The sequence below is a fragment of the Gallus gallus genome, chromosome 4 (genome assembly GCF_016699485.2).
Source record: "Gallus gallus isolate bGalGal1 chromosome 4, bGalGal1.mat.broiler.GRCg7b, whole genome shotgun sequence".
NCBI classification, from domain to species: domain Eukaryota; kingdom Metazoa; phylum Chordata; class Aves; order Galliformes; family Phasianidae; genus Gallus; species Gallus gallus.
In genome coordinates this window covers 65,928,463-65,953,637 of record NC_052535.1, presented here as the reverse complement: position 1 = coordinate 65,953,637, position 25,175 = coordinate 65,928,463, and the positions used below count along the sequence as shown (strand labels likewise).

The window sequence follows — 25,175 nt, the reverse complement described above, 5'->3', positions numbered from 1 at the left end:
TTAGGAAATGCTATTTGCTACATTCAGTTCTCAGGTTCTCAACACCTCACTGTGACAGTTTTGTGATTTAATTGCTTTTCTTTTTTTCTTTTTTTTTTTTTCTCCCAACAATGTTTCAGAGAGAGAGACAGGGAGAAAAAACCAACACAAATACATTCCTCAGACTAAGTTAGAAACTTCTGTGCTTTGTAAAGTGCTGTGCTGATGACATCTAAGCCACATTCAATGGACATATGTGTATGAAGATGGAACCAGCATCTGATTCCAACAGGGAGAAGCAGATGTTATTAAGCACGCAGATAATTACGAGGTGTGTAATAAATTATACACCGTATGCTTAATGGACTGTAAGCACTGTGTGGTTTTGTACTGTACTCGGTGCTATTATACACATAGCACAATTATATAAGCAAAAGCTTGCCATGCACTGAACATCTTGAACTGCCCAAGTTGGCAAGAATTATTCCAATGGAGCAGAGATTCAGACTTTGAGAAATGGCAGTCAATTTATTTAAGAATTAGTCATTAACTCCCAGTGTTCTTTAAGCCAGCTCTTGTTATTGCTATAAGCCATAAATACTCCTCCCCCAGTCATACTTCAAGAGTTACTCCAAAAATTCAAGAGAGGTTTTTCTTGAATGGCTTTAAGCTGCTTCAGACTTCCATGTAATACTTGTTCACGTGGCAAAACAATCTTGATTTTCCTACCTGCCGGCCCTGTACAAACAGTGTAGTCTGAGTCTAGATGCATTCCTTCAGGCTTGCATGTAAGTACCAATAGCAAAAACGCAATAATTATATTTACTTGAACATCTGCTGGTAATGCCTGAGCCAGAACAGAATTCATCTCACTATTCCTTAGCTGTATTGATCACAGTGCTTAACATTGGTAAGAAATGGAAGCAGCCCTGCAGCCTCGTGTTTCTGCACAAGACAATACTTGGGTCATTTCAGCATTAACTGAATAGAGTTGACTGGATAGAGTTAGCAGTCCTACACTCCACTCACTTTTAGAAAAATGATCTTCTATATCTCCATTCCATCAAGCCACTATAAGCTTCTGTGAGTAAATATGTAACTTATGTAAATTGCATATGTTTATGAAGCAAAAGAACAAGATTCAGCATCCTCAATGGATACTGCACTTGAAAATGATTTTAACTGAACCTACAGTGCAAGGAACACACGTACACACAAAAAGCTTCCAGCCTGCTCTGTAAGCTCGAACTGAAACAACAACCAGAGCAGGTCTCCACAAATAATCATTAACAACTGGCCACACACTCCTCTTCTGAGATTGTCTTCAAACACAGCTGAACTGGAGAGGAACAGATAAAACTGCCTTGCTCTGACTGGTACATTCTCTCCATACAAGCTAAATGAAAGTCTGCATGCTGCTTTCCCAACATGTCTTAGTTTGTCTAGCTATATAATGGGAATAGTAATGTTTACCTTCACGGTAATGTCCTAACAGTTCCTTAGCATACATAAAGCAACACTGCAAAAATGGACTGAAACACACAGATGCTGCTTTTTAAATCAATGCATAGAACATTCAGTGTGCTGTAGTACTACGCTGTTACACAGTGCCAGTCACTACACGAAGATTATATTTTGCTTTAGCCACATTAAATGTCTTTAAAATATTCAACCTCAATGTGGTAATACAAACACACTTCAGTACTCTAAAAAATTCGTGTACATTTTGTGCCTGGACTTAAATTTTATATAAAGTATATATGAGACTAAATGTAAACTAAGGAAGAAACAGTTCACGCACACGGTAGAAGTTTCTGTTGCTAAACACCACATTTTCAGCAGCAGAAACACTACCAAATATATCGAGGAATAAGAGCTCCAACTGAATAGAAGTCCTAGTCCACTTTAGGAAAAGCTATCACTCACTATAGCAATTAGTAATATTAAACAGAGACACCGTCATGCAAATACATACAGAATATCAAACGGATCTTAACAGGTTACTTCACCTGTTGTTATTAGATAATAGTTTGACAAAAGAGTTTCATTAAATTTTTGCCATCCTGCTATACTGTTCCATCCCAACCAAATGATGGCTCCGAAAAGGTCATACATATTTATATAACATTAATTATATTAAATTCAGTAGAGATTTTTGGTCAGACAGTTTATCTGAGCATACAAGCAGAATGCTGATCTTTCTTCTTCCAGAAACAGCTGCAGAAAAGTAGACTTACTGGTACAAAGATGGTATCTAGTCTGCTTATCTACTCAGTGTTATTAAGCCTAGAACCCAGGACTGGTTGCAGCTTTTATTAAAAAAAGCCCATTTTATTAGACCACTGCTTCATAAGAAACTGAGTTTCCAGAAGATTGCATGATAACTGAAATGAAAAGCTTTTCATATGTTTTCAATCTCTTTTGCAAATATTGGAGTTTTTGTCCAACAGATCTGCTTTTAAATCTCATATCCAGAGTCTTACAAATGAGATGTACCCACCTGGGCATCTGTGTTAGTGCCATGAATGCCATCATCAGTGCCAAACGTTCTTTTGCAGTCAGCTAGCCACTGAAAAATAAATACAAACAAGATTAAACTTCATTTGATGTACAGCAAACCGAAAATTGTAGTAAAACTGCTTAGGACATCTCAGTAAATCTTTTACATTCTTAGACTATGTAAGAAATCGTGATATGAAATCAACTGTTTACCAGTGTTGTTTCCACTACTGATTTCTGCCATGAAGTATAGCTTTGCAGTTTTTATTGCATCCTTTCCGTTGCAAATTTCATGTAGCTTCATTCTCCCAGATGGAGATAGCACACTTCAGTCCAAATACCAACATGACTGAACTTGGGTATTGTTACAGGGAGATGTAAGGGGAGGGGGCAGAAAAATGACATTCATTAAACAAGTTTGTATTTTCTCTTCACTTTCTGCACAGGGTTTACACCAACATGATTTCTCAGCACTTCAAACCTACCAATCACGCAAATGATGGAAGAAGAGCAAGTCTGTTTTACTTTAGCAACAGCAGTTGCCCCTGTGTAACAAGATGTACGTGCAGATTTACTGGGAGGAACAAAAAAATCCAAAATCTTCGGTGTGAGTTCACTATCACCTCTGGTTCACACAAGCCAGAGAGATGAAGCACTCTCACATTATACCATGCAAACACAGATCCCACCCTCTTCCATAAACACAGCACTGTATTTAACTCCAGTTCCCATAGTGCATAACAAATTTATTATTTTCAGTGGGTAATTCTTTTTTTTAACCCTTAAAAAAGCAGGGAAATTTTACAGTATTAATATCAAGCATTTGTGGAATCAAATACACTCGTTTTGGATAACGTGACCTGGTGATCTCATCTACGGAATGCTCAGCATATTCCTCTGTACAGTGAAAACAGCAGCAAGCATGAGGTAATTTGGGTATTACTGAAATAGCAACACGTCATGTTGAGATGTGGAGTGCAGATTATCTTCAGAAATGAAGAACAGGCTCTGTACATCCATGAAAGAATAATATAGCATACCGGGTGCTTTATATCATAAGTCTCACAGGAAGTCTCAGTGACCTTTTTCTAACCTTTGTCTGATGCAAGAAAAAGAAAAATGTGATTTCCCATCTGCTCAATTTAATAAAGGTTACTTAGTGAATTAACCAGGCCTGTGTGCTTATCAAGAGGAGAAATGGAATTCTCTAAACACTGCGGTGTCAGCTTCAATTAGCGACATGGATACCGACATACACAGCAAATCTGATTTTTCTTTTTATCTGACAGCATTCATCGGTAATAACAGAACAGGTTTGCAGTGGAACAAACAGCAACAAAAACTGGAGGCTAGCAGTTGTTTTCACACGCTCTCCTTTTAGGATTTCTTTAAATCTTAAACCAGTTTGAATAAAGGGCATGCCTAGAGTTTTATGGAATACACACAACATTGTATTTTATATTACGCGTGTGTGATTCAGTATCTCGGTCCCTAATATATAAGTGAAGCCAAAAGCAGCTTCCTTGCAAGAGAACAGAAGAGTAGCTCCAAAAGGTTGACAAAATTACTCAATTACAATTTTTGCAATGAATACATGCTCAGCACTGCAGAAAGGCCTAAACTTGCTCTTTGAGAACAGCAACAGATTCTGTGATTAAATACTCATATGTTTACTTGACAACAATTTGTTTTTCCCTAGGTATCTCCCACAGAGATGTGGGTGATAAATGTAAGACAGGGAAGTTTGTGATTGCCCTTGGTCACAGTACAGATTGGTTGCCAGATGACCCCTAAAACAGACATCCCTCAAAAATCCTATAGTACACATACCTTTTTCTCTCTTATTTCAGTGCACTGTTTCAAGCAACTGTGCAACCCTGTTTTGAATTCAGTTCATAGGAATGGGAATGCTAATACTGTACACAGCATTGATAGTGACAAACAGAATTTACCCTAATAAATAGATGCTAAGTAACAATTTTTCACTGAGGGTAATGTACAGATTTTTCCAGTGATTAATTCTAGAGGATAGTAAAGAGAATTGTGTTTATTGAAGTATTTGTTAATTTGTATTTACTTGATTAGACAATATCCTAATGAACTCAGTTTGATCGTTTTCTGCACCTTTCTAAGGAAAACGTGAGAATCCACAACATGCCCATGAATTCCCCAGGTATTTTACTTCCAGATTGTGCAGGATCCATGTAAGCACTGCTTGCAATAACAGGAAAAAAACATTTGACTTCAGAATTTTCTTTCTGCCATTCCCTATATTCTGTTCAGTGGGGTAGAAAAAACAAATGAAATTTATCCTAAATTAGATTCTTAAGCCTACTTATGCTGTGCAGTACACACAGAAATGGAGGACTGAGACCCAAAGCAATACATCTCTGTCCTTGGTACCACTTCATTCTCTTGATGAATTATTAAAGAAAAATAAAAGCTGTCAAGTTGCTCTCAGTTATTTCACAGTTCCATTGATCCAGAGAAACCTTTTTCCTGTTCCAGTCATTCACAAATGCTGTGGCAGAAGACAGACTGACCACAGAAACGTTACCAGACACCCTTCTGACAGCTTCACTACAGGAAAAAAAACCAACACTCTTTCACTATGATGTAACAAAAAGTGACCACCAAACCAATATCCAAAGTAAAGTAATAATGCAAACAAGCTCATAATATCCAGTATGGATTTATATCTGTATGACAAGATGCAGAGGAAAACTAGTTAAAAAGAAGTTAAGCAAGTTCTTAGCCATTTGAAAGGGATACGATTTTATAAACCAAACAACATTGCATCTCACTGCTACGACAAACTGTGGACTAAATAAAGGGTATGTACAAGGTGAATCCCCAGTTTTTGGATGGTTACTACTCAAAGCATATCCACACACCTCAGCACCTCTCTACTCTGCCTCAATCTTCTTGCCTTACCCTGGGGAAAATCAGTTATTCTCTCTGTACCTCAGTTTTGCTCTCTAAAATGAAGAATAAAATACACAGTTTTCTTACAGTACTGATGACAGCATTATGCATTGGAGATTATCAGACATTAAATATTATATCCAATAAGGTAATGTTGGTCATTAGATGAGTGCTTTGTTTCTGATTAAGACTAAATGACAAGATGTATTTCATTATATTAGACCTCATGGATTAGTTTCCAAACAAACTGTTATTAACTACACAGCAGGACAAAAAATTCAGCATCTCTTCTGCAGAAATACTGGTTTGCATCCTAAAAATAGTTTACCAATGTGGTGTGCTTCAGCCTTGGTTTTGAGGAAACTTCATTTCCACCACCAAGTGGATGGCTATTATAGTAAACAGATCAGCTGTCAGCAAACTGTGCAAGGCAGACGGCCATCATTTCTTAATAAACTCAGTGCAACTGAGAAACAGAGAAACTTGTCCTGCAAAATACAGCTCTGCCAGGATACCATAGCTTGAATTCTAGTTCTGTTTGGCACCACTCAAATCTGTCTGTGTGGCCGCAGCCACTGCCCGATTGGCTGTTGGCATCACATTCCTTCAACATATGTTTAAATTTCCTAGGGATCATTTTTTCTTTCTATGGGAAAAGCCTCATATATTTGATTTGAAATACAAAACACACTCACCTGTTCTGCAGCCTCTCTTTTGACATTATAAGTATCCAAATGTTCTTGGAGTTCTAGAACACTGAACTTCAATGTTTCCAGCAGGCCACAAGACATTAGCTGAAAGATAAAAACAGCCAGATAGTATCCAACCATAATCTACATAGTCTATTATGTTAGTAATTATGTAACATGAAATTTCAAGGCCATATTTGGAACAAATGAATGAAAGACTTCAAAGGGGCTTCTAGATCTCTCAAAAAGAAGAGTAATATTTGATGTACACACAGCTAGTATAAATAAAATACCCTGCAACAGGATAAAAGGTACTTCTGGACTGGTCTTGTAGCAACCCAGGAGCATCCAGTAAGGGTTACTTCCTCTTCTCAATATACAAGCTATACAACCAACAAAGGCTTTGGTCTGTTCAATCCAGAAACTGTCAAAGCAGGAAGTGTTGGATATTTTAAGAACTTTCTACCATTTTCTCCTTTTCAAAAGGGTTTCAAGATCTTCTTCCCTCAGAGGCTGCTACTTCAGCTTTGATCCAGACCATTTTTCCCTGGAGCTGTATCTCCACTTGGTTTTCTTTTTTTCAGATGAATCCTCCTCCTACCAATTCCTGTGATAGCCATGCCTCTGACATGATGCTATCCCTCTCACACTAGTCACCCTCTGCAAACATTATGAGCTCTGTACTTATCTCTAATCTCTGTTACCTAGCACCTCTTCACCATCTTGCCAGTGCATGTGCAAGGCTGTGATTGCAAAACTGTGGCACAGGGAATGACAGTGACTGAGTATCCCAGTCACTCAGGCATGTGTGGGAATGATTTGAAATCAAATTTGAATCAAATGTCTACCTTGCATACATGAGTAGCCAAAGATTTGTGTGTGAATGTTACTTCAGAGTAGCCATTCTTTCCTAGTGAAAATTAATCTGATATACAAGTATGTCCACTTCCATTAAATTATTTGGGATGAGAAGATTTATCTGTACAATCATATTTGCCAGTGTAACAACAGCAGTATGTATACGTGCATGAATACACATGTAATGGTACGTTTGCATATACTGCTATGTATGTATATATTCTTTTACACACAGCATTATATATATAGATACAGACATATATAAATCTATGTATATTTACACACTCTTGCTGTTCTAACTATGCACTGGTATAGCTCTTATTGTGTCTTCTTATCCAAAATAAATGCCCTTCTTTGATTAATTTATACTGCTTTTAAAGTGACGTAAGTTAGACAAAAACCATTATACATGGTTCCCTTGAAATGCACTCCATATCATGCTTTTTTAGTTCCCATATTCCAAAGCAGAAGCAAAAGAGCAGAGATGCCCCTCAGCAACAAGGGAAAAAGCAGGTCAGGAGAAGAGCCTCATACTGGGTCAGGCCAAAGTCCAATCCATCTCAGTTTCCCATCTGATATTGCTCAAGGAAAGGTAAAACAGGACAAGTACATGGAGGTCTATTTGCTTTTTTGTTCCTGAATGCACTCTTAGTCTCTGTCAATGTGTTGCTTCACATATGAAAAATCTATTCAGGGGTATTTCTTTCAGGAATGTTTAATTGCTTTCTGAAAACATGACTACTAATTGTAAAAAGTTTCACAGACTGATTACATATCACACAAAGGATCACCTCTCTTTGGTCCTGTATGTTTTGTAAGTCACTAAAGAGATTTGAATTAAGCTAGTAATGTCAAATAAGACAAAAATGTAACAATTTCTCTTTCTTTATCATGATAATCGGTTAACAGATTATCTCCCAAATAGTGAAAAAAATCTCAGTTTGCATTCTCATGTCTTATATGGAAGCCATTCCACACATCTCATAATCCCTGTTGCTTCTCTTGGAACTATTTCCAGTTCAACTACATTCTTTGAGAGCAGTGGACCAGAACTACCCACAAAGTTCACAACATAAGTCTACTGAGTATATGTACATTAACTTAATGATGCATTCAGATTTTGCCATCTCTTTTCATAACTATTCTAGAAGTTTTGCTTGTTTATTTATTTCTTTTTGACTGCCCCTAACCATTGAGTTGACTTCCCATGTGAATATTTATTATAACCCAAGATTTCAAGTTGCACAACAACAAACAATTCAAACCCTTCATTATATGTTTTTGGCTTCAGTTTTTTTCATGCATGATAGACTAAATACATAGACAATAAATAATCTTAAAAGGCAAAGATGGTAAGCGGCCTTCCTTTTTCTTCAGGTCTTTATCCAAAGACTACAGAATAAATATGAACAAGTGAGGAAGTTAAAGAACAGCAAGGGAATCTAAGTGATATCTGATAAGTTCACTCACTGTTAAAATTGGAGGGCTTTTTTTCTTTTTTCTGGAGAAAATGCATTTCACACGTGTGTTTTCAAATGTTTATGATTTAGAGTGGTCATCTCACATTTTAATTCCTTTTTGATTCATTTATAATAAAGCTTTTTTAAAACATCTCATAATTATTCAGGTAACATTTCAATTAGTGACATGAGCACAATCTTTGAAAAGGCAAAAATTAACACTTTTTTTTTGAAACCTTTGAAAGCCTCCCTCAAGCACTGCTATTTTCCAAGTGTTTAATCATCATTCTGTACCTTACATAAAAATGTGTAAGTAAACTTCTATTTCAGCATTAAACTTAAAAGATTTTTACCGTTTCTGCATCCACAAAGACTGTTGGGCATTCTGAACATAACATCATCACTTCCAGTGAACTCTTGAATTTCTTTCCAATGCGCTGTAGACTTTCTCCAAGAAAGCTGACTGAATCATTTGTTATAGCTACAAACTTTCTCTGAATGGTCTAGAAAGCAAATCAGAAAAAAAAAATTATTTCAAAATCCCTCCACCCCTGGTGTTTTAGTTTAAAAATTTCAAGGAAAATTTCCATTGTGACAGCATAGATTTTTTGACACTAAATTACAAAGTAAGACATAATTGTATGTTCATTTAAAAGTATCTCCAAAAAGGTAAGAAATAAGTAAATAAAGGAAAACAGCATGCAACTATGAAGATGATACTTCCTTTCATATCTGGGCCTTTACCATCAGGATATCCAAATGACTGTGCCATACAGATTCCACTCATTTTCAACTGTTTGTGTTGCAGAAAGTTATACACAGAATGTTATGAGTCAGGATAAGGCTGTGTACCATTACTTGTGTCCAGAACTGCCACCAGCAGGATCTGTCACCTTCAAAAATCTGTCCTTCATATATTATGTACAATTACACAGACTATGCGCTTGGTGTAATCTGACACTTTGCCATATACTATTTCATAAATTCTAGACAGTTATATGTACAATAAAACTATATGAAGATAATATTTATAGCTGCAAAATTGAATGCAGTTAGAAGTCACGATGGAAAGGTCCAGACAAACAAGGTCTCATCTAACTATTTTAACTCTTCTCTGTGTCCAGTAACAACTTCTCAGGAAAGCATTTTTACCCAGACATGAGCCCAGAGCAGCTACTGCCTACTCTCCCTGGGAATCTGCTGTTCCAGCTTACTTAAGACTACCAAAAAGCCATAAGAGATTTTACTTTTCCTTCTAGTGCCTTCTTTAATGAGCGTAGGAGAATATCAATTGCTATCTGTGTAGCTCCTTGTTAGCTACTTTCAAAAAATGTTTGTATTACACAGATGGACTAAAGCTCTGATGTCTTCTAAAGCAAGAGAACAAAAATCTAAAGCAAATAACAGCTATTTTTTCAGAGCAAAAATGCATATTTATACTAAAAAGTGAAGATGGGCACGGATGCACAAACAAGTTATTCTGTGAACAAGGTAGGGTATGAATTCTTCACCATTAAGTTGCTTCATGGTACTAACTCTAAACCTGCCCATGGGATAAAAGGGTATTGTGGTAGCATGGTAGGGAAGAAAAAAAAAAAACAGAATGATCCTTCCACTGAGAAGCTTATTACAGCATACTAAGCAGCAGGCAAAATTAGCTTTGGAGAAATAAGAAAGGGTTGGAGTCAGAAGGTCTTCGTTTGTAATACTGTATCTGCTATTAGCTCACTTGGAACGTTGCCTATAAATAAAATGGAATAATTATACTCCTCCTATCCCATAAGAAGTTGCCAAAAACAATATATGTCTACATGGTACTGCTTAGAAAACACAAAAAACACATTCCCTAAATACAGGGAAGAGGGAGCTAGAAAAATTAGGCCACAGGCATATCATGTTGGATGTCACATCTGTGAGGTAAATATAACTTCAGAAACATTTGAAACTTCCAGCTTTAACAGATCTCCTGGTGTTTCAATTAAAAAAAACCCCACAATTTCTCACAAGACAGATGAAAGATAATTTCATTAATGTTATTCATGCTGCGAACCCATCATAATGAAATCCATAGAAATCCCAGGGGGAAATCATTAATTCTGCAATCAGCACAGAGCTTGGGTGATGTTCAGGGAAAAAAAAAGAAAAAAAGAAACTCAACCTGAACTAAAAGCTTACATGAAATACCAAATAGCCTCGACCCCCCACCCCCCCCTTCCACAGGGCAGGATCTATTTCTCAGACATAATGGATGTAGATATCCCATGGAAAAGCAGTGAATGAACATATACCATTCTTTTACCAACGCAGTATTTGTTTTGTTTTGTGTCATGAGGTTCTTTTGGTCTGCTTTTGATTTGCTTTCTAAGGCTTGTTGCTGCCACAATCCTACAGCTATGTAGAGAAAGAATAATTTTAAAAGCAGGAGTAATGGATTTCAGACAAACAGCCATGCACTGGCAATTTACTGACCTGAAATAATCTTGAGAAGACATGAAATGTATAGACAGCACATGAACCATCTGTATCAGATAGCATTTGATTGACATGGCAACGCCAGGCTTCCTCTTCATCATCATACGCCACTGGTTGAAAAGCTGCCAATATGGCAGAAAGAAATGGTGAAGGAGGTGGAGAGGTTTGTACTTCTGGGAAACCATCCTGTTCTTCTTCATCTTGGCTGTGAACAACAGACAAAAGAAGTTAACCCCTAAGTAGTTTTCAGGGAAATATCTTTAACTTTGATAATAAAACGATTAAGGATTGTGTTTTAAAAAATAATTTATTAATCAATTAAGCTAACTATGAACCCCGCCCCCCCCAAAAATGAAAAACCTCTAATTTTTTTCTACTACCATAAAAAGATGCGTATAACCTCAAATATCTCCAAGGTTTACTAAACCACACTGCTTCTGGGCACATCTACAAACTGTTATCTGTAGGTTATAAATAGTTCTATACCGCACTATAAATAAACACATATCACTCAGAAACTGACCTTTCTTTCGTGCCCTCCGTAACTGAATTAACATTCAACTCTTCCAATTTTTATTCACCTGAACATACAGCATCTATAACAAATTCTAGCTTTCAATAGGAGAAAGGCTCATCCGGCAGTTTAATAATATCTTAAAACCATCTTAAGTAGTGTCAGTGAGATAGATGGGAAGGTGGAGATGTGAACACTTCCATTTTTATGAGCAATCAATTTAATAGGCTTTTGTCTAAAGAGCATTCTGCAGTCATATTTTCCATTAGGCACTAGACCGCCGATAAAAATATCAATGTATCAATTAATCAATGTTACTAATTACAACCATTTAGTTGTGTTATCCTTTGTAATACAGAAAATTTTAATGTTTCTTTTATTCAAGAATTCTCATCTTTCCATTTATGTTGCTTTTCCTGTACCAAAAAATACCTGCTTTTCTCTCCAGAGAGAAAAATTTCTCTCATCAGAAGCATCTGAGAGAAGTACTGAGCTTATTTGCTAAATAGGCATAAACCATTATTTCAGATATGAAAACATCATTTTAGATGTCTGTACCGTGGGATTAATAAAAGAAACTATGTCATAAGAGAGACTGCACTGGTCCATGTAATTGATGTAATTTCTATTAGTTAGAACCAATATTAATCTGACCTAGACAAACCAGAGAAGTCAGCTTCTTCTTCTTCACATCTCTCATCCAGTTCTTTCAAAGCCAGAGTGACATCTTCTTCACAGATAGATTCACAATAGCTCTCTGGAGCTGCAGGCTCTGCCAGTTCTGGGGTCTCTTCCAACTCAAGAGGTTCATGACAGACCAGACAGTCTTGCTGTTCTTGTAGTAGATATGACCCAGTGTCTTCACTAGCAGTGCTGACCTGTTCATCCCTTATTGCTGAACAGCCTTCCTGTGAATCAAACATAATTTTATTACTTTTTTTTTTTTTTTGTCAAAGCTTATGCAATCTTATCAGCTTTTTATTACGGTAAAGTAAAAGACTGATTAAAAAAAAGACATTTACACAGGTTCATTTATACTTGAAACATTCAACTCTCTGTATTGTTCAGTTTTACTTGAGCAGAGACAGGAAGTCTTTTTAACTCTTACGGCATGGTTAAGATGACTTCAAAGGTTTAAGTCAATCTCTGAATGAAGATCTTTGATCACTGGCTTGTATAAAAAGCTGATCATTAATTTCAGGTAGGTATTATTAGACTGACCCTTACTCCCTGCTCTCTTCTTCCATTAGCATCATTATATCATTAAAATCCCTATATTGAATTTAGGTAATTTATGATTAAACCATTTGAAACCTTTTACTTGATTTTTCTGTGGAATAAAAATAGTATCTTCCTGCTACTTCTTTTTCTTAGAGCAGTAATTATCACACATCATTAATATTAGTGACATTATGTGCTCTTTTACCTTTACTTGGCAGCCCAGAACCAGTCAACAAACTTTTGGGCATCCTCTAAGCATGCACATCATTTCACAGTTTTCATCATCATAACTAACTACAGACATACTACAGACCATTCAACTTTAAACAGAACTACAGAATTTTCTTTCATGGTGGTTCCAATGTTATCTCACCTTAACTGTGGTATTTCTACATGTGACACTGCTGCCCTTTGGCACAGCTAGTGACCTCACTTCTAATGCCTCTTTTGTACAGTTTGAATCTGGAACTTTATGGCAGAAAACAGCCATTTTGTCACACCAATGCTGCACATGAGAACACCAGGCATTTTTACAACAGCACAGCAAATCAACTTGGATTGAAGAAGTGGTTCATTTCTGTTATAGACGTTAACATATTTACTGAAAGTCAGTGAGTGATACATTTAAAGTTTCTCAACTGCACAGAACCTAAGGAAAATTACTTCTAGTAAATAATTCATCTGTAAATCCACAGTGTAGGTGAATAAAGTAGGGAATCATTTTAGTAAGAAAATTTCACATACTTCATCTTGCAAAGCTTATTGTTCAAAACTGAAATGTTCTTGTAAACTAAACCATAAATTACTAACTGGAACGTGAAACACTTCGTCCTTTTTGCAGAGATATATTATTACTGGGAATTCATCAATGACATTTAAACAAATTATTTACTTAACTCTTTAGCATTCCTATAATGAGAAGCAAAGAACTCAGCTGCATGTAATCAGCACAAACACACTTTCCCACTCTGCTATGCGGCCTAAAGTCATCTCTCTCTTTTAGCCAACCTAGACAGATACCTAACACTTGTTGTGAGGTAAATTTGAATGTTTGAAATGTGTCTGATGAAAATGTACGTTTGACTGAATCCCGTATTCTAACAAGCAGAAAATAAGCATGGATCACATCACATTTAGAAATTACATTTACATGCGATTGCAGTCTATATTTTTCCCTTAAGCACAGCACCAATTTTGCCATCAATCTGTATGTACAGCTGAGCCCCTCCCCAGAAAGCTTCACACAGAGTCCAGCCACTTGTTATGGTCTAAACTTCTTCATCAAATACTATCAGCCATATAAGGTTCAAGAACAAACTCAAAACACCACAAGAAGTTCTTATGTTCTCTTGGGGAATCTAGCGCCTTTAAAATGTGAGACTTAAAATTTTCAAAAACATTTTAAAAAATTACAATTATTTTAATTGAAACTTCAAGGAAATGACTGGCTTAAAAGCTCATTGTGAAGGGCTACAAACAAGGAGTATTGGCAAAAAAAACCCTAAATTTATACAATGCCAAACATGAAACATAATGCCACCACATTCAGTTCTAACACTAATTTATCAGTAAATGGGGACTATATTAACTAACTATGCACTCTGAAGTAAATACATAGTGCTACTTTTACATGGGAAAGTGCAATAAAGTCTTCAGTTGCAGACCTATACCTTGGTTGATACATATAGATTTCTGCACCAAGGGCATATATCTCTCTCTGATAATTTATTTATGAAATACGCTGACTTTTAGCTTCCCTGGCAATACATTCTTTTCATTTACAGATGAAGAAAAATCTCATTCACTTATCAGCTTTTGTTTCCGATGAAGAACTCTTTGCTGGATGGTGGTGAGTCGTGAAATTATTTTATAGCCCAACTTAAATGTACTCATTACTTTTAATGTTTTCAATATTTTTACTAAAACATTGCAACTTATTTCCATGATTACTTTCATGTGACTTAGAAGAAGCACAGTGATCTCATAAGGGGAGCTGTAGAAGAACAAGTCCAAATATAAAGGCAGTTTTAGAAACAAATATGAAAATGCAAAGAAGAACTACAGCTTAGAATGTACCATGGACAAACAACAAAGAAAAGTTCTACCGCAGTGAATGCGATTCTACAAAAATCCAGCTTTTATGTCACTTCTCCCTTTCCTAAAGGAATTATTTCAAATCTTAAAATAACACATATCTGTCCCATATTAGAAAAAAAAAATAAAATCATCCAGATTAAGAGTTCTTCATCACTCAAAACTCCACTGGAACAGAACTGCAGTGGTAGATAAGCAGATGAAACACGAACAGAATAGTAGCCTGACTGTCAATCTGAGCACAGGCATACTAAAATTTGAGACAATTTATCACAATTTATCAACTACAATGTGAGCAACTACTTTCATAAATAAATAAATACATAACACAAAGAAAAACACCTTGGCAGTGTTTCACAGTGGCAAAACATAAAAAAGGGGGAAAAAGCTGCTTTATATTAGTCATTGTTACACATTTAGAAGGTTTTAACACAGGATCGCAGTCACTCACACTTCCCCCGTTATATTCTAAACATGTCTTCTGTTGTATCAGTTACTTTAATTAAACCAAGTGGTGGTTCACTTTTTAAAAAGAGTGATTTTCTAGGTAGCACACACGTATAGTCTGTAGCCTTCGTTCAGAAACCACAGAAATTATGTCTAAACCAAGTTAGCTGAAGACTCATTAAATGCCAACCGTCCACTGGTTATTTAAAGGTATGGAGGGATAGCTTAATTTTCTGAAAAACTCGTAAAAGACATATTCTCTGTTAAAGTCAAACAAAAATAAGATTGTCAGTCTCATTGCTGATTTTAACTGAAGTGATACAGAGCCTACCTAAAACAAACCACTTCAAATTCAAGAAAAAAAAACCCAGAGTTTTTATCTATAACTGCAAAATACCATAGAAACTGTAACAGAGGAGTTTTATTTTATGAGTTTTGCTATTTTAAATTATTCAAAAGATTTTAAAAACAAAAAAAAAACTGAAGTACTCACAGATTTGCAGGCAGCCATTAGCTTGAAATCTGTCTCACTCCACAAAGGCCTTTCCAAAAAAGTACACCACTAGCATCTGTGGTCCTTTTTAAAGGATTATTTAATTGAACCAACTGCTAACACAGCTGGCCTGAGGTTTTATTCCCACATAGCACCAATCACATTAACCCAAAGAAAGCAAACAAAGGAAATAAAGTATTTGAAAGAAAATTTTGCTCAAGAAGGATTTCAACCGTATCAAGGAAAAGTATCTTAAATATTAGCCTATTTTCATTCGGCACCATGAAATGTTCATTATCAGCCCTTCCAGAATATTTTTAACCTGTGGTAAGATCCCTGAGTGCAACACATGTACTTTCCGTTCTGAGGGAACCTTTTACAAGAACATTCCAACAGGTTAGAAATATTAAAAGCAAATCAAACAACCAGTGTAACAGATGAAAAAAGAAAGCAAAAGTTGCTACTGAACACTAGAAGGAGCCCAGATCAGCCATGCACCAGCCCACATTTCTCCCCACCTCAGGCAGCTGGTTGCTAGAGTTATCTAGAGACGCCTCCAAACTTGGGGTCTCAGTTCTGATTTGAAGCACCTCTTCCGTTCCCACACTGCTAGTGGAATCCTGTGACTGAAGTGATAAGCCAGCATGATCAGATATTGTTTCATCTATGGCAGAATCACTGTTTAACTGAAAGAGAAAAGAAAAAAGTGAAATTCCTTAGTGTATCAAACAGGAAAAAAACACATTAGTTTTAAAATGATCTGTTTCAGAGTGACTGATGAGCTGTTCGGATTTTTCACAAAATTAACAGCTCTACACACACACACAAAAAAAAATCACATACATCACACACATTTCTGAATCATTTAACTTCAAAGAGAAGTTGGCAGTTATCCTTGGGATCCTGAAAATAATTTCCTTTCTTCCTCTGAAAGGTTTTTGGTACGGGGAAAAATGCTATGCGAAGCACTGACCAGTAGACCTCTTTGTTATGGGAAATGTTAATTCAAACTTTGCCTTAAGCCCGAAAAGGGGAATGCTATCTCTGCTGCTCCCTTCTTCCCCAGATCACTTTTTTTCTTAATTAATGTAATGTAGAGAGACTTCTGAATTGCCTACAAATGATTTAACACAAGCTTCAAAAGGCACAATCACATTAGTGATTTCAATAAACATAATTGAGGCTCCTCTGGGATCACTTACTGCTCTTGTTTTCATTTAATATTTTGGATTTCTTTGAAGCTAGGAATCCACAAATGCTTTGCAAGTAACATATGTGATTTTACACTTATATTTGAACAACAATAGTATGAAGGCATTTAAAACATTAAAGTTGTACAAGAACTATAAATCTATTTCATACCACTGGCAAAGTAACTCCCTTCATGAAGTTACTGTGACAGAGTAGCATAGACAGTTCAGTTTTATTCAAGGCATCCGCTCCTCTGGATGAGAAGCGTGAGCCATCCTTAGCAATTAAAAATGCTGGTAGAAACTCAAGTACTCAGATACTTTTCACAAAAAAATAACCAACCATCTGTGAGCGAGACAGTATCTGACTTGCAGTCAGTGCTGCTTCTTCTTCTGAAGACTCATCAGTATCTTCCTGGTTGGTCAGGTTCAAGCTGGGTGTGCTACCAGAGTACTGACATTCTTGAAGAGATGGTGTGTCTCCTTTGTCAATACTGTCAAGAGAGCGCCTACGAACACCCCAGTTGAAGTTGTCCATGCTTTCACCCTGTAAGAAAAAAAGTTTGCACACATACATGTATGAATGTTAACATATTAAAACTAATGTACAAATGCAATATAGACAACACAAGTATCAAATGCATTATGAACAGAGTTTCAATCAGCCCTTTAATTTTATTGGAAGTTTAAACACCTTGCTAAAAGATGTTTGCAGAGAAATTAAAATATATAGCACAAGAAGGAGAATTCTTTTGATTATATTCTTGGGAAGTAACTCAATCTATAATCTACATCTATATTGGTATCCATTTTATGTATCTGACTAGAAAGTACAAACACACCACAGACAACAACAGATGAACAAGCCAGGGCACCAGGCTGCAACTTACCTGCAGCTCCTGGTTAGCAAAAAGGAAAACACATATAATTAGAAAGAACGAGGACGAACACTTAAAGATACTCTAGAACCAGGGAAAAATGTTTTATTACATAAGATTTGCAAACAGTAAAAGACTGATTCAAGCTCTGGAGAAAAGCTTTAGTCAAAAAGCTAGTACTTAAAATAATTTATCTTTCTAATGGGAGACTGATTAAAAATAAACTGATGACAAAACACCAAAACCAGCATGCTTATGATACATTTGCTCTAGCGTAACATGTAAAGCAACAAACATTAGATGAGGTCTATTAACTAACACACATGAATCTGAAGTGACCACATTCAACTGACAAAGCATCATGAACATTCGTTATACTCAAGCTGCAGAAAAATGGATGTCTTCATTAACTATTTTACCAGTTACTTTACATCAATTTTATGAAAAGTACCCTAACCATCAACAGACAGATGCTTCCTGTTTTCGTGTTTTATAAGCTGGGATATGCTTAGATTGTAAACATCCAACAAACTACTAAATGAAATCCAGATCTTAAAACACTGTATTTTTTAAAAATTCAAAAGTACAATAATCATCTTTGATTTTCTCAAGCATTTTGTCAACCTTCAGCAATACAACCAATAATATGGAAAACCTGATCAGTTCACTTTGTCAGCCTACTGCCAGATAGTAAAATACAGTATCCAGCCCCAAGTGTGCAAGTATGGGGTTCCAAAATTGCTCTAACAGGGCATCTTTTATCATGACAAGAGATCAATATACCATGAGTGTCTACAGTAAAGGAAGTGTTTTCTAGCCACTTTCTCTCCTACTGATCTGTTTTGCTCCACAAAAAGGTATGAAAAAAATCACATCAAAGCAAAACAATCTCAAAAACAATAAAGTACTCCTTCTGTGGGGAGAAGCACTTAAGTTTCATGAGCAAAGAACATTCTGTTTTTCCAGTAAAAAACTGGGCATTTCTCATATCAAGTGCACAACTTGCATGCAAGCTTTGATGCTTTTCTGTTGGTTTTTTTTTTTTTTTTTAATGATAGCATTAAATGTTGCTTATAGGCATGTAATGAGAAAGTTAAAGATTGGCACAGTTTGGCAAAGTTTCAATTTCTTGGCATCCTACCTGCAAAGCCCCATCTACTACTGAGCCTTAATTATTTTCATCTATTTAACTAGCATTCAATGTATGAAACTGCATCTCTATGGAGGTGACACATATGCAATACATCATAATGAGTCTACATGTCTCCTAGAAGATGCAAATATTGGCTTGAAGTGAAGCCATCAGTAAGCTTAAGAAAGTGAGATAAAACTAAAATACAAAGGGAAAAAGCCCAAGATTTCTTGAAAAGGGCTGGATAAAATCAGGAGAAAGAGAACAATTTTAGGATTTATACAGATTGCTTTCTTGGTAGTCTGTTGACTCCCTGACCTATAAGAGTCATCAATACTAATTCACTACTTTGTATAGACGGTAACAAAAGTACTGGAAGAAACTACAAAGCATTCAATTTCTTCTATGCTTCTCCCCAGTCCTTTCAGCCATACTTTTAAAATTCATCAAAGTCTGGTCTCAAGCCCCTTTTACTTATCCCCAAATAAATAACACCTGTTAAAGGAATTGTTACTATTTCCAAAAATTCAATTTTGTTTTACCTCTCCTCTCTCTTTTTTATTGACAGGGAGAAGTAGAAGAAACTTAACTGCAATAAACCAGATATAATGTGAAAGTTGTAATGCAAGCGATTATATAATATCTGAAACAATTATATATAATTAGTATATTGTACAATTTACAACTTTGAAAGTTGTTCTTCATCTTTGCAAAATGCAGAAATATATCAAGAACAAAGATTATATTTTGTTAGCATACTGCTTCATAGGTTTCTACTGCATAGTACTACTGTTCCAGAAGTTCTCTATCGCACTACAACCAGGTGTTCATCTTGTCATTGGCTTATACTGTCACATCACCTCTCTCTTTCAGATTAAGTCACTTCACCTCTCCCTTGACAAAGAACCCCTTCCCCCACAGTTTGCAACTACATAATACTGCAAAGTTTAAGATACAGATTTCTTTATCGTGCAAGTTAAATTCAATCACATTATAAACTCTTCCCAATCGGATTAGGTAAAAGAGCTGCCAATTCCTTAGACTTGCACCAACATAGCTGAATTTTTAGAACATTCTCAAAAGGAAATATACAGAAGAAATCCCAAGGTCTCACCTCCGCATCTTCCAATTCAACATCTAAAAAGTCAAAGTCTTTAAAAACTCCAAACTGTTGTTCACTGGTATTGTCTTCTACAGCCACTTCCTCCTCTTGAATCACTTCTTCCGTTGTTGAAATAAGACTGGTTTGTTGATCTCCAACTTCCAAGTCTTCGTTAGAGGAAAACACAACCTGAAGATATGGGTAAGAATAGAAATAAAACCTTTCAACTTCTGTAACACCAGAAGTGATCCACCCTGCTTCACACAGTTTAATAGCAATAGCAGCACTGAATGTGCCAGTGTAATCATTGTACTGTGGCACACGCAACATGCAGTTCATTTCACGACTAGCTGGACTTCCAACTAGATCTTTAAAGTAGAGTTATCATCCTCTCATTACTGTGAGAGCTGTGGAAGTCTGGACCTCTTGAAGAGTAACAGTAATTCATTGTTTATTATTCCATTTCTATTCTCTTTGCTTTTTATATTTTAATCTTCTATTGGATTTGTGAATTACTTAACTGAAAACCAGTTTCTAAAACCTTTCTTCATAATTTCACCAGTATCTGAAAACCCAATAGCATTCTCATTTCTGGAGCTTTAAAAGCAAAATAAAACACCACCACTACTTACTGAAGGATTCTTGGGAAGACCAGATTCGGGACCACACAGAGAAAGCACATTCATGAGCTTCTCCCTGGTTCTTCTCTGAAAAAATATACCAAATAATAATAATCACATAGCAAGGCATCTACCAGAAGTCCAAGTAAAAACGTAAATGTCTACATTTTTGACTAGTCATCTTATATGCTGACATCCTCTAGAAAGAATCTTATTCTCTTAACTTTTACTGGCTTTCACCTTCTATTAGTTTATTGCTTTGCCAGTACATAATGCAATTTCAAACTATATTTCAACAAATATTTTTATTACACAAATACTGTGTATATTGCATGAGTAACATGCTTGAGACACAATGTACCTGAGATAGCTGTGGTCTCTTCCAGCTGACAGGAACTAACGCATTTGAATTGGAGCCTGATGAAGTTGAAGAAGTGCTCCGGGTGACAGCAATGACTTTCGGCTTCCCATTTCTACCAGCAGCACTGTGTTGATCACCGTATTTATTCCCAATAATTGGTGTCTACCAAAAACAACACGCGCTTTCTTAAAATTCAAATCTGTATTAACGAAGACTACACATTTGAAATTAGTCTTACACTATAGAGGGCCGCCTTCTTTGTGGCTGTTTTTATTTTAGAATTCTACGAAGCGTGTGCCTAATCCATTGAGCACCCATTCAACAACAGTATACTGGGAAATAAAAAGTTGAATACTTGCACCTTAAGCAACAGACTGTCACTCTACTCACTTGTTTGTTTGAAGAATGCAAATTCCATGCTGACAGTCCAGTTATATTTTTAAATGCATTTAAAAATAACTTGTGAAGTACTTCTATAGATACCCTCACTGTTATTAACTAATTATTGCCACAGTTCAGCAACTTCTTTAGAAAACACACAACTTCTGAAAATCAAGGATCATATTCAGCCTTTCTAAGAAGAAATGCTACTCTGATGAATTCTGTGGGAATTCCCTGGTGTCTTGGCTTATTTGCATGCAATTTAAGTAATGCTCCTATGCCGTGTACATCTCCAATCATTATCTACGAACAGTTTCAACCACGATCCCTTATTTTTGATTCCTTCTACAGTCTTCTCCAGATTCTGCACCCTTATATCGTAGTCACAAGGCTATGTTCCTATCTCCAGACATACAAACCATCTGTATTAATTAATACATCATTTTGAGCTCTAATGAATCTTTTCAGTACAACTTGAGTTACACCTCACATGTATATAAAACTTCAACATGCATTTTTAGAAATGATATTTATTTTTAGATATCAGTGCAAAAGGTCAACACAAAATAAATCCAAGTTTGGAACAGAAAGTCACTGCTTTGTAGTTTAAACAGAATGATTACCTCTGATATATCAAAATGAAAATCCAAGGTCTTGCCAGGTAGCTCCTTGGAAACATTATTAAAAATTTTCGTGAAGGAGATTTCAGGAGAACCTATGTCACCTCCATAAGATTTTGGAATATCACTAGGTACAACGAGGCTTGCTGATCTAGACACCACCAGTTTCAAGATATTGAGTGCTTCCTTCCAATATGGGCTCTAAAAAGAAAATAAATCCATCACCAAACAATCACTTTGAATAATACAGCAATTTTCAATGTACAGTAGGATTTTTCTTTGACTCATTTCAAGGTTCCCAAAGCCAAAAGCTCTAATTTACAGGTAACTGCAAGGCATTAGCAATAGCAGCAGCTTTGGAACTGGAAATGCTGGTAAGGCAGTGGTGAACCATCAGGTCATCCCACGGCTGTCAGAACAAGCCAGGCATGCTTACTAGCTCCAGACCACATAGCACATTGGACTGTTCCGTGCTCCCAGTATTTACGCAGTTTGTTTATGTGTTTGTCTTTTTTTTTCCCCTTTCTTTTTTACCATTATCTGGAGTATCTGTCCTTCACGTCCCAGAGAACAAAATTCAGTAGCATTTAAAAGCAAAATAATTTCTACCTGCCGGCATCTTTAATTATTTTATGCTCAAGGGTAGGATAAACAGAATTTAAAACAGACAAACATATTGCATGTTTTGTACTTTCTCAACCATTAGAAAATGTTTTAAAAAAAATTACAATATTTTTTTCTTGCATCAAACTGATGGAGCTCTTAATAAAAAACAAGGACAGAAGTATGAGAACATAGGAGGCTGAGTCTGAGCTAAGTGCTCCCTCTTCAAAAAGATGATTAAGGTGGTGTAAATAATTCAGCGGTTCCATCTGCAGAGATTGCAGAGTGGATAACAGAAGAGATACACACCAAAAGCAGCTCTTACAAAGGGTTAAGATTTACGCTCCTGAAAATGTTGGGATTCTGACTGAAACCTAAATCTTCCAGTAATTCTTTGGAATTACTAGTAATTTTTTTTTAGTACCACTAGGAGTTTCTTAAAATACTTTTTATTTACTGCATTAAAACAAATAATCACCACGTGCAAGGCTCTAACTAGCACGTGCTTCTTTGTAGTCAATGATGGCCTTCAACAACCCCGTTAATTTCTGTGTATCATAGCATAAAAAAAGTTATCATCTCAACTTGAACCATCCTGTAGCAATTCATATTTGTTAAGATGCACAGTGATCACAGGAGACTAAAAAAGCCTGTTTTGTAGCACCACAGTAAAACAAGAGATCTTATTTTATGGCCTCTCATTACCTAATTGTTTAATCCCATCAAAAACACATATGCTTCTCTGGAACTTTCTTTCACTACTACCCGTATTTTGACAGCTAACATCTTCTAATTATGATTACATTCCATGGTGGTGTGGTCCTGCATAGAAAGCTCAGATAAAGGTTAGAGGCAAAGCAAGCAGATGTCAGGCCATGAGGAGACCGTCGTAATGCCAATCATTTCATTTTGCCTAATGCACTCGGACAGGAACACAATATCTAAAGTACATATCCATCAATAACAAAGCATCCAGGGAACACTACCTTTCCTGGTTAATTACGATTAAACCATTTGACTGAGCTACATTTGGCAATAATGGAATTCAAGGAAGAAAAAAAAAAAAGAAAAATAATGAGAATGTTGTGCACTGAAATGGCTTTGTGCTCCTGGCATTTTTATAAAAATCTTTCAGCAAGATGTTACATTTTCTTCCACAAAATAATTTTCAGTAAATTGTGTACCAATTACAAAGAATCAAATTGCCTGGGGCTAAACACTGTTTTGGGGACTTGCTTTAATAAAAAATCCCTGCGCTCAAATTCCTTAAGGTAAACATTAATGTTTCTCACTTCAACAGATTTATTAGTGCAAGTGATTTAAACATGCACTTAACAGTAAATCTTCTTTCTGAAAAGGAATACACTTAAATAAAACTTTTGGGCAGTACTTAACAGTAAATGTTTTCTTATTTAAAGCATTATACTTTAATAGTCAAATGATTATCTGCTATGGCTACATACATAGAACTGTCCACATCTATAAACAGAAGTACTCTCATCCAGATAATTTGTCCCAAAAGATGTAATTCTAATTGGACAAATATGTAACAAATATATAACAAATTAAGTATGTAGAACAAAAAAATAAAATACTATGGAGTTTGACTTTAAGCAACTGTTTTTTATATTTAAAATATATTAAGTCTAAAAGAAAATCAAGTGTAATTTCCAATCTTATAACAAGCAGAAAGGCTTCTCAGAGTACCTACCTGAACATATTTACCAATAACTTTAATGATTTCCAAATTAAACTGCTTCACTGGTGCTGTGGACAGGTCAATATGACTCAGAAGACTGTAAATGATCTGTAGCAAGGATTGCTGCATACTGGATAACCCTTTCTCTAACAACTAGGAAAGAGATTTTAAGAATTAATGCCTTTAATGGTAGCAAGAAATGAAAACGAACATTAAAATGCAGACAAACTTCCATACTTAGTTATTTTTCCCTACAATAAATTTTAGTGTGCCACTCCATGACTTTCTAAATCTTTTTTTTTAGCTTAAAAGGAAAATAAAATGCAATAAAACAATATTACTTCTTCTAACTCATTTTCCCCCCAAATTTCACAATGTCTGTCAGCACAGACCTAGAGTACCTAATAAAAAAAAATACTTCTTACTAAAAGAAGTGTTTTCTTCTAGTAAGTGCTAAAATAAAGTAAAAATCTCAAAGCTGAATGGAAAACAATTACACCCATGCATGGTATGCACAGTCTTATGAATGAAATATATAGGAATTCATTTGTAATAATATTTACGTATTTTTTCCTTATCAGTTTGAAGGAATATTCTTCACGGACAAGCTCTAAAAGCTTTTCACATCACGTGTTTTTTTAAAGGTAACAACAGTTCGTCTGTATAAGTGGTTGGCAAAATCATATTGAATTCTATCCTTAAATTATCTTTGATGATATACTATGCATTACTTACAAATGAACTTTGAAATTAGTTCTTAAGGACAAATTTAAATGTGTACTTGGCTAAAAAATGTATTTTAAAATATGCATTACATGTATTCTACTAAAGTCAAGACTGTGCATATTTTACTCATGTAGCATAGAGCATAACTAACATTACAAAACAGTAGTATTGTAAAAAGGGATCTGTGGTTATTATTTCAAGGCACACTCCAG

The 25,175-nt window shown here is 35.7% G+C and overlaps 1 protein-coding gene across 19 annotated transcripts in view; it reads right to left on the bottom strand.

Moving 5' to 3' along the window:
• The window catches only part of FRYL (FRY like transcription coactivator), a 158,403-nt gene that overhangs the window by 5,565 nt on the left and 127,663 nt on the right, over window positions 1-25,175 (bottom strand). For 13 of the 19 annotated variants that reach the window (XM_046941215.1, XM_046941217.1, XM_046941216.1 and 10 more), the window contains 13 exons: window positions 24,250-24,390; window positions 21,939-22,136; window positions 20,935-21,096; window positions 20,586-20,660; window positions 19,966-20,142; window positions 17,732-17,740; window positions 17,185-17,388; window positions 16,170-16,337; window positions 12,051-12,304; window positions 10,880-11,087; window positions 8,764-8,913; window positions 6,099-6,197; window positions 2,480-2,548 (listed from right to left, as the gene is read on the bottom strand). In XM_046941215.1, coding sequence (XP_046797171.1) covers window positions 2,480-2,548; window positions 6,099-6,197; window positions 8,764-8,913; window positions 10,880-11,087; window positions 12,051-12,304; window positions 16,170-16,337; window positions 17,185-17,388; window positions 17,732-17,740; window positions 19,966-20,142; window positions 20,586-20,660; window positions 20,935-21,096; window positions 21,939-22,136; window positions 24,250-24,390 — 1,914 coding nt within the window. Of the gene's footprint in view, window positions 1-2,479; window positions 2,549-6,098; window positions 6,198-8,763; window positions 8,914-10,879; window positions 11,088-12,050; window positions 12,305-15,651; window positions 15,736-16,169; window positions 16,338-17,184; window positions 17,389-17,731; window positions 17,741-19,965; window positions 20,143-20,585; window positions 20,661-20,934; window positions 21,097-21,938; window positions 22,137-24,249; window positions 24,391-25,175 lie in introns of those variants that run through there. The other 6 variants (XM_015285495.4, XM_040700254.2, XM_003641236.6 and 3 more) reach the window with 2 other exon arrangements.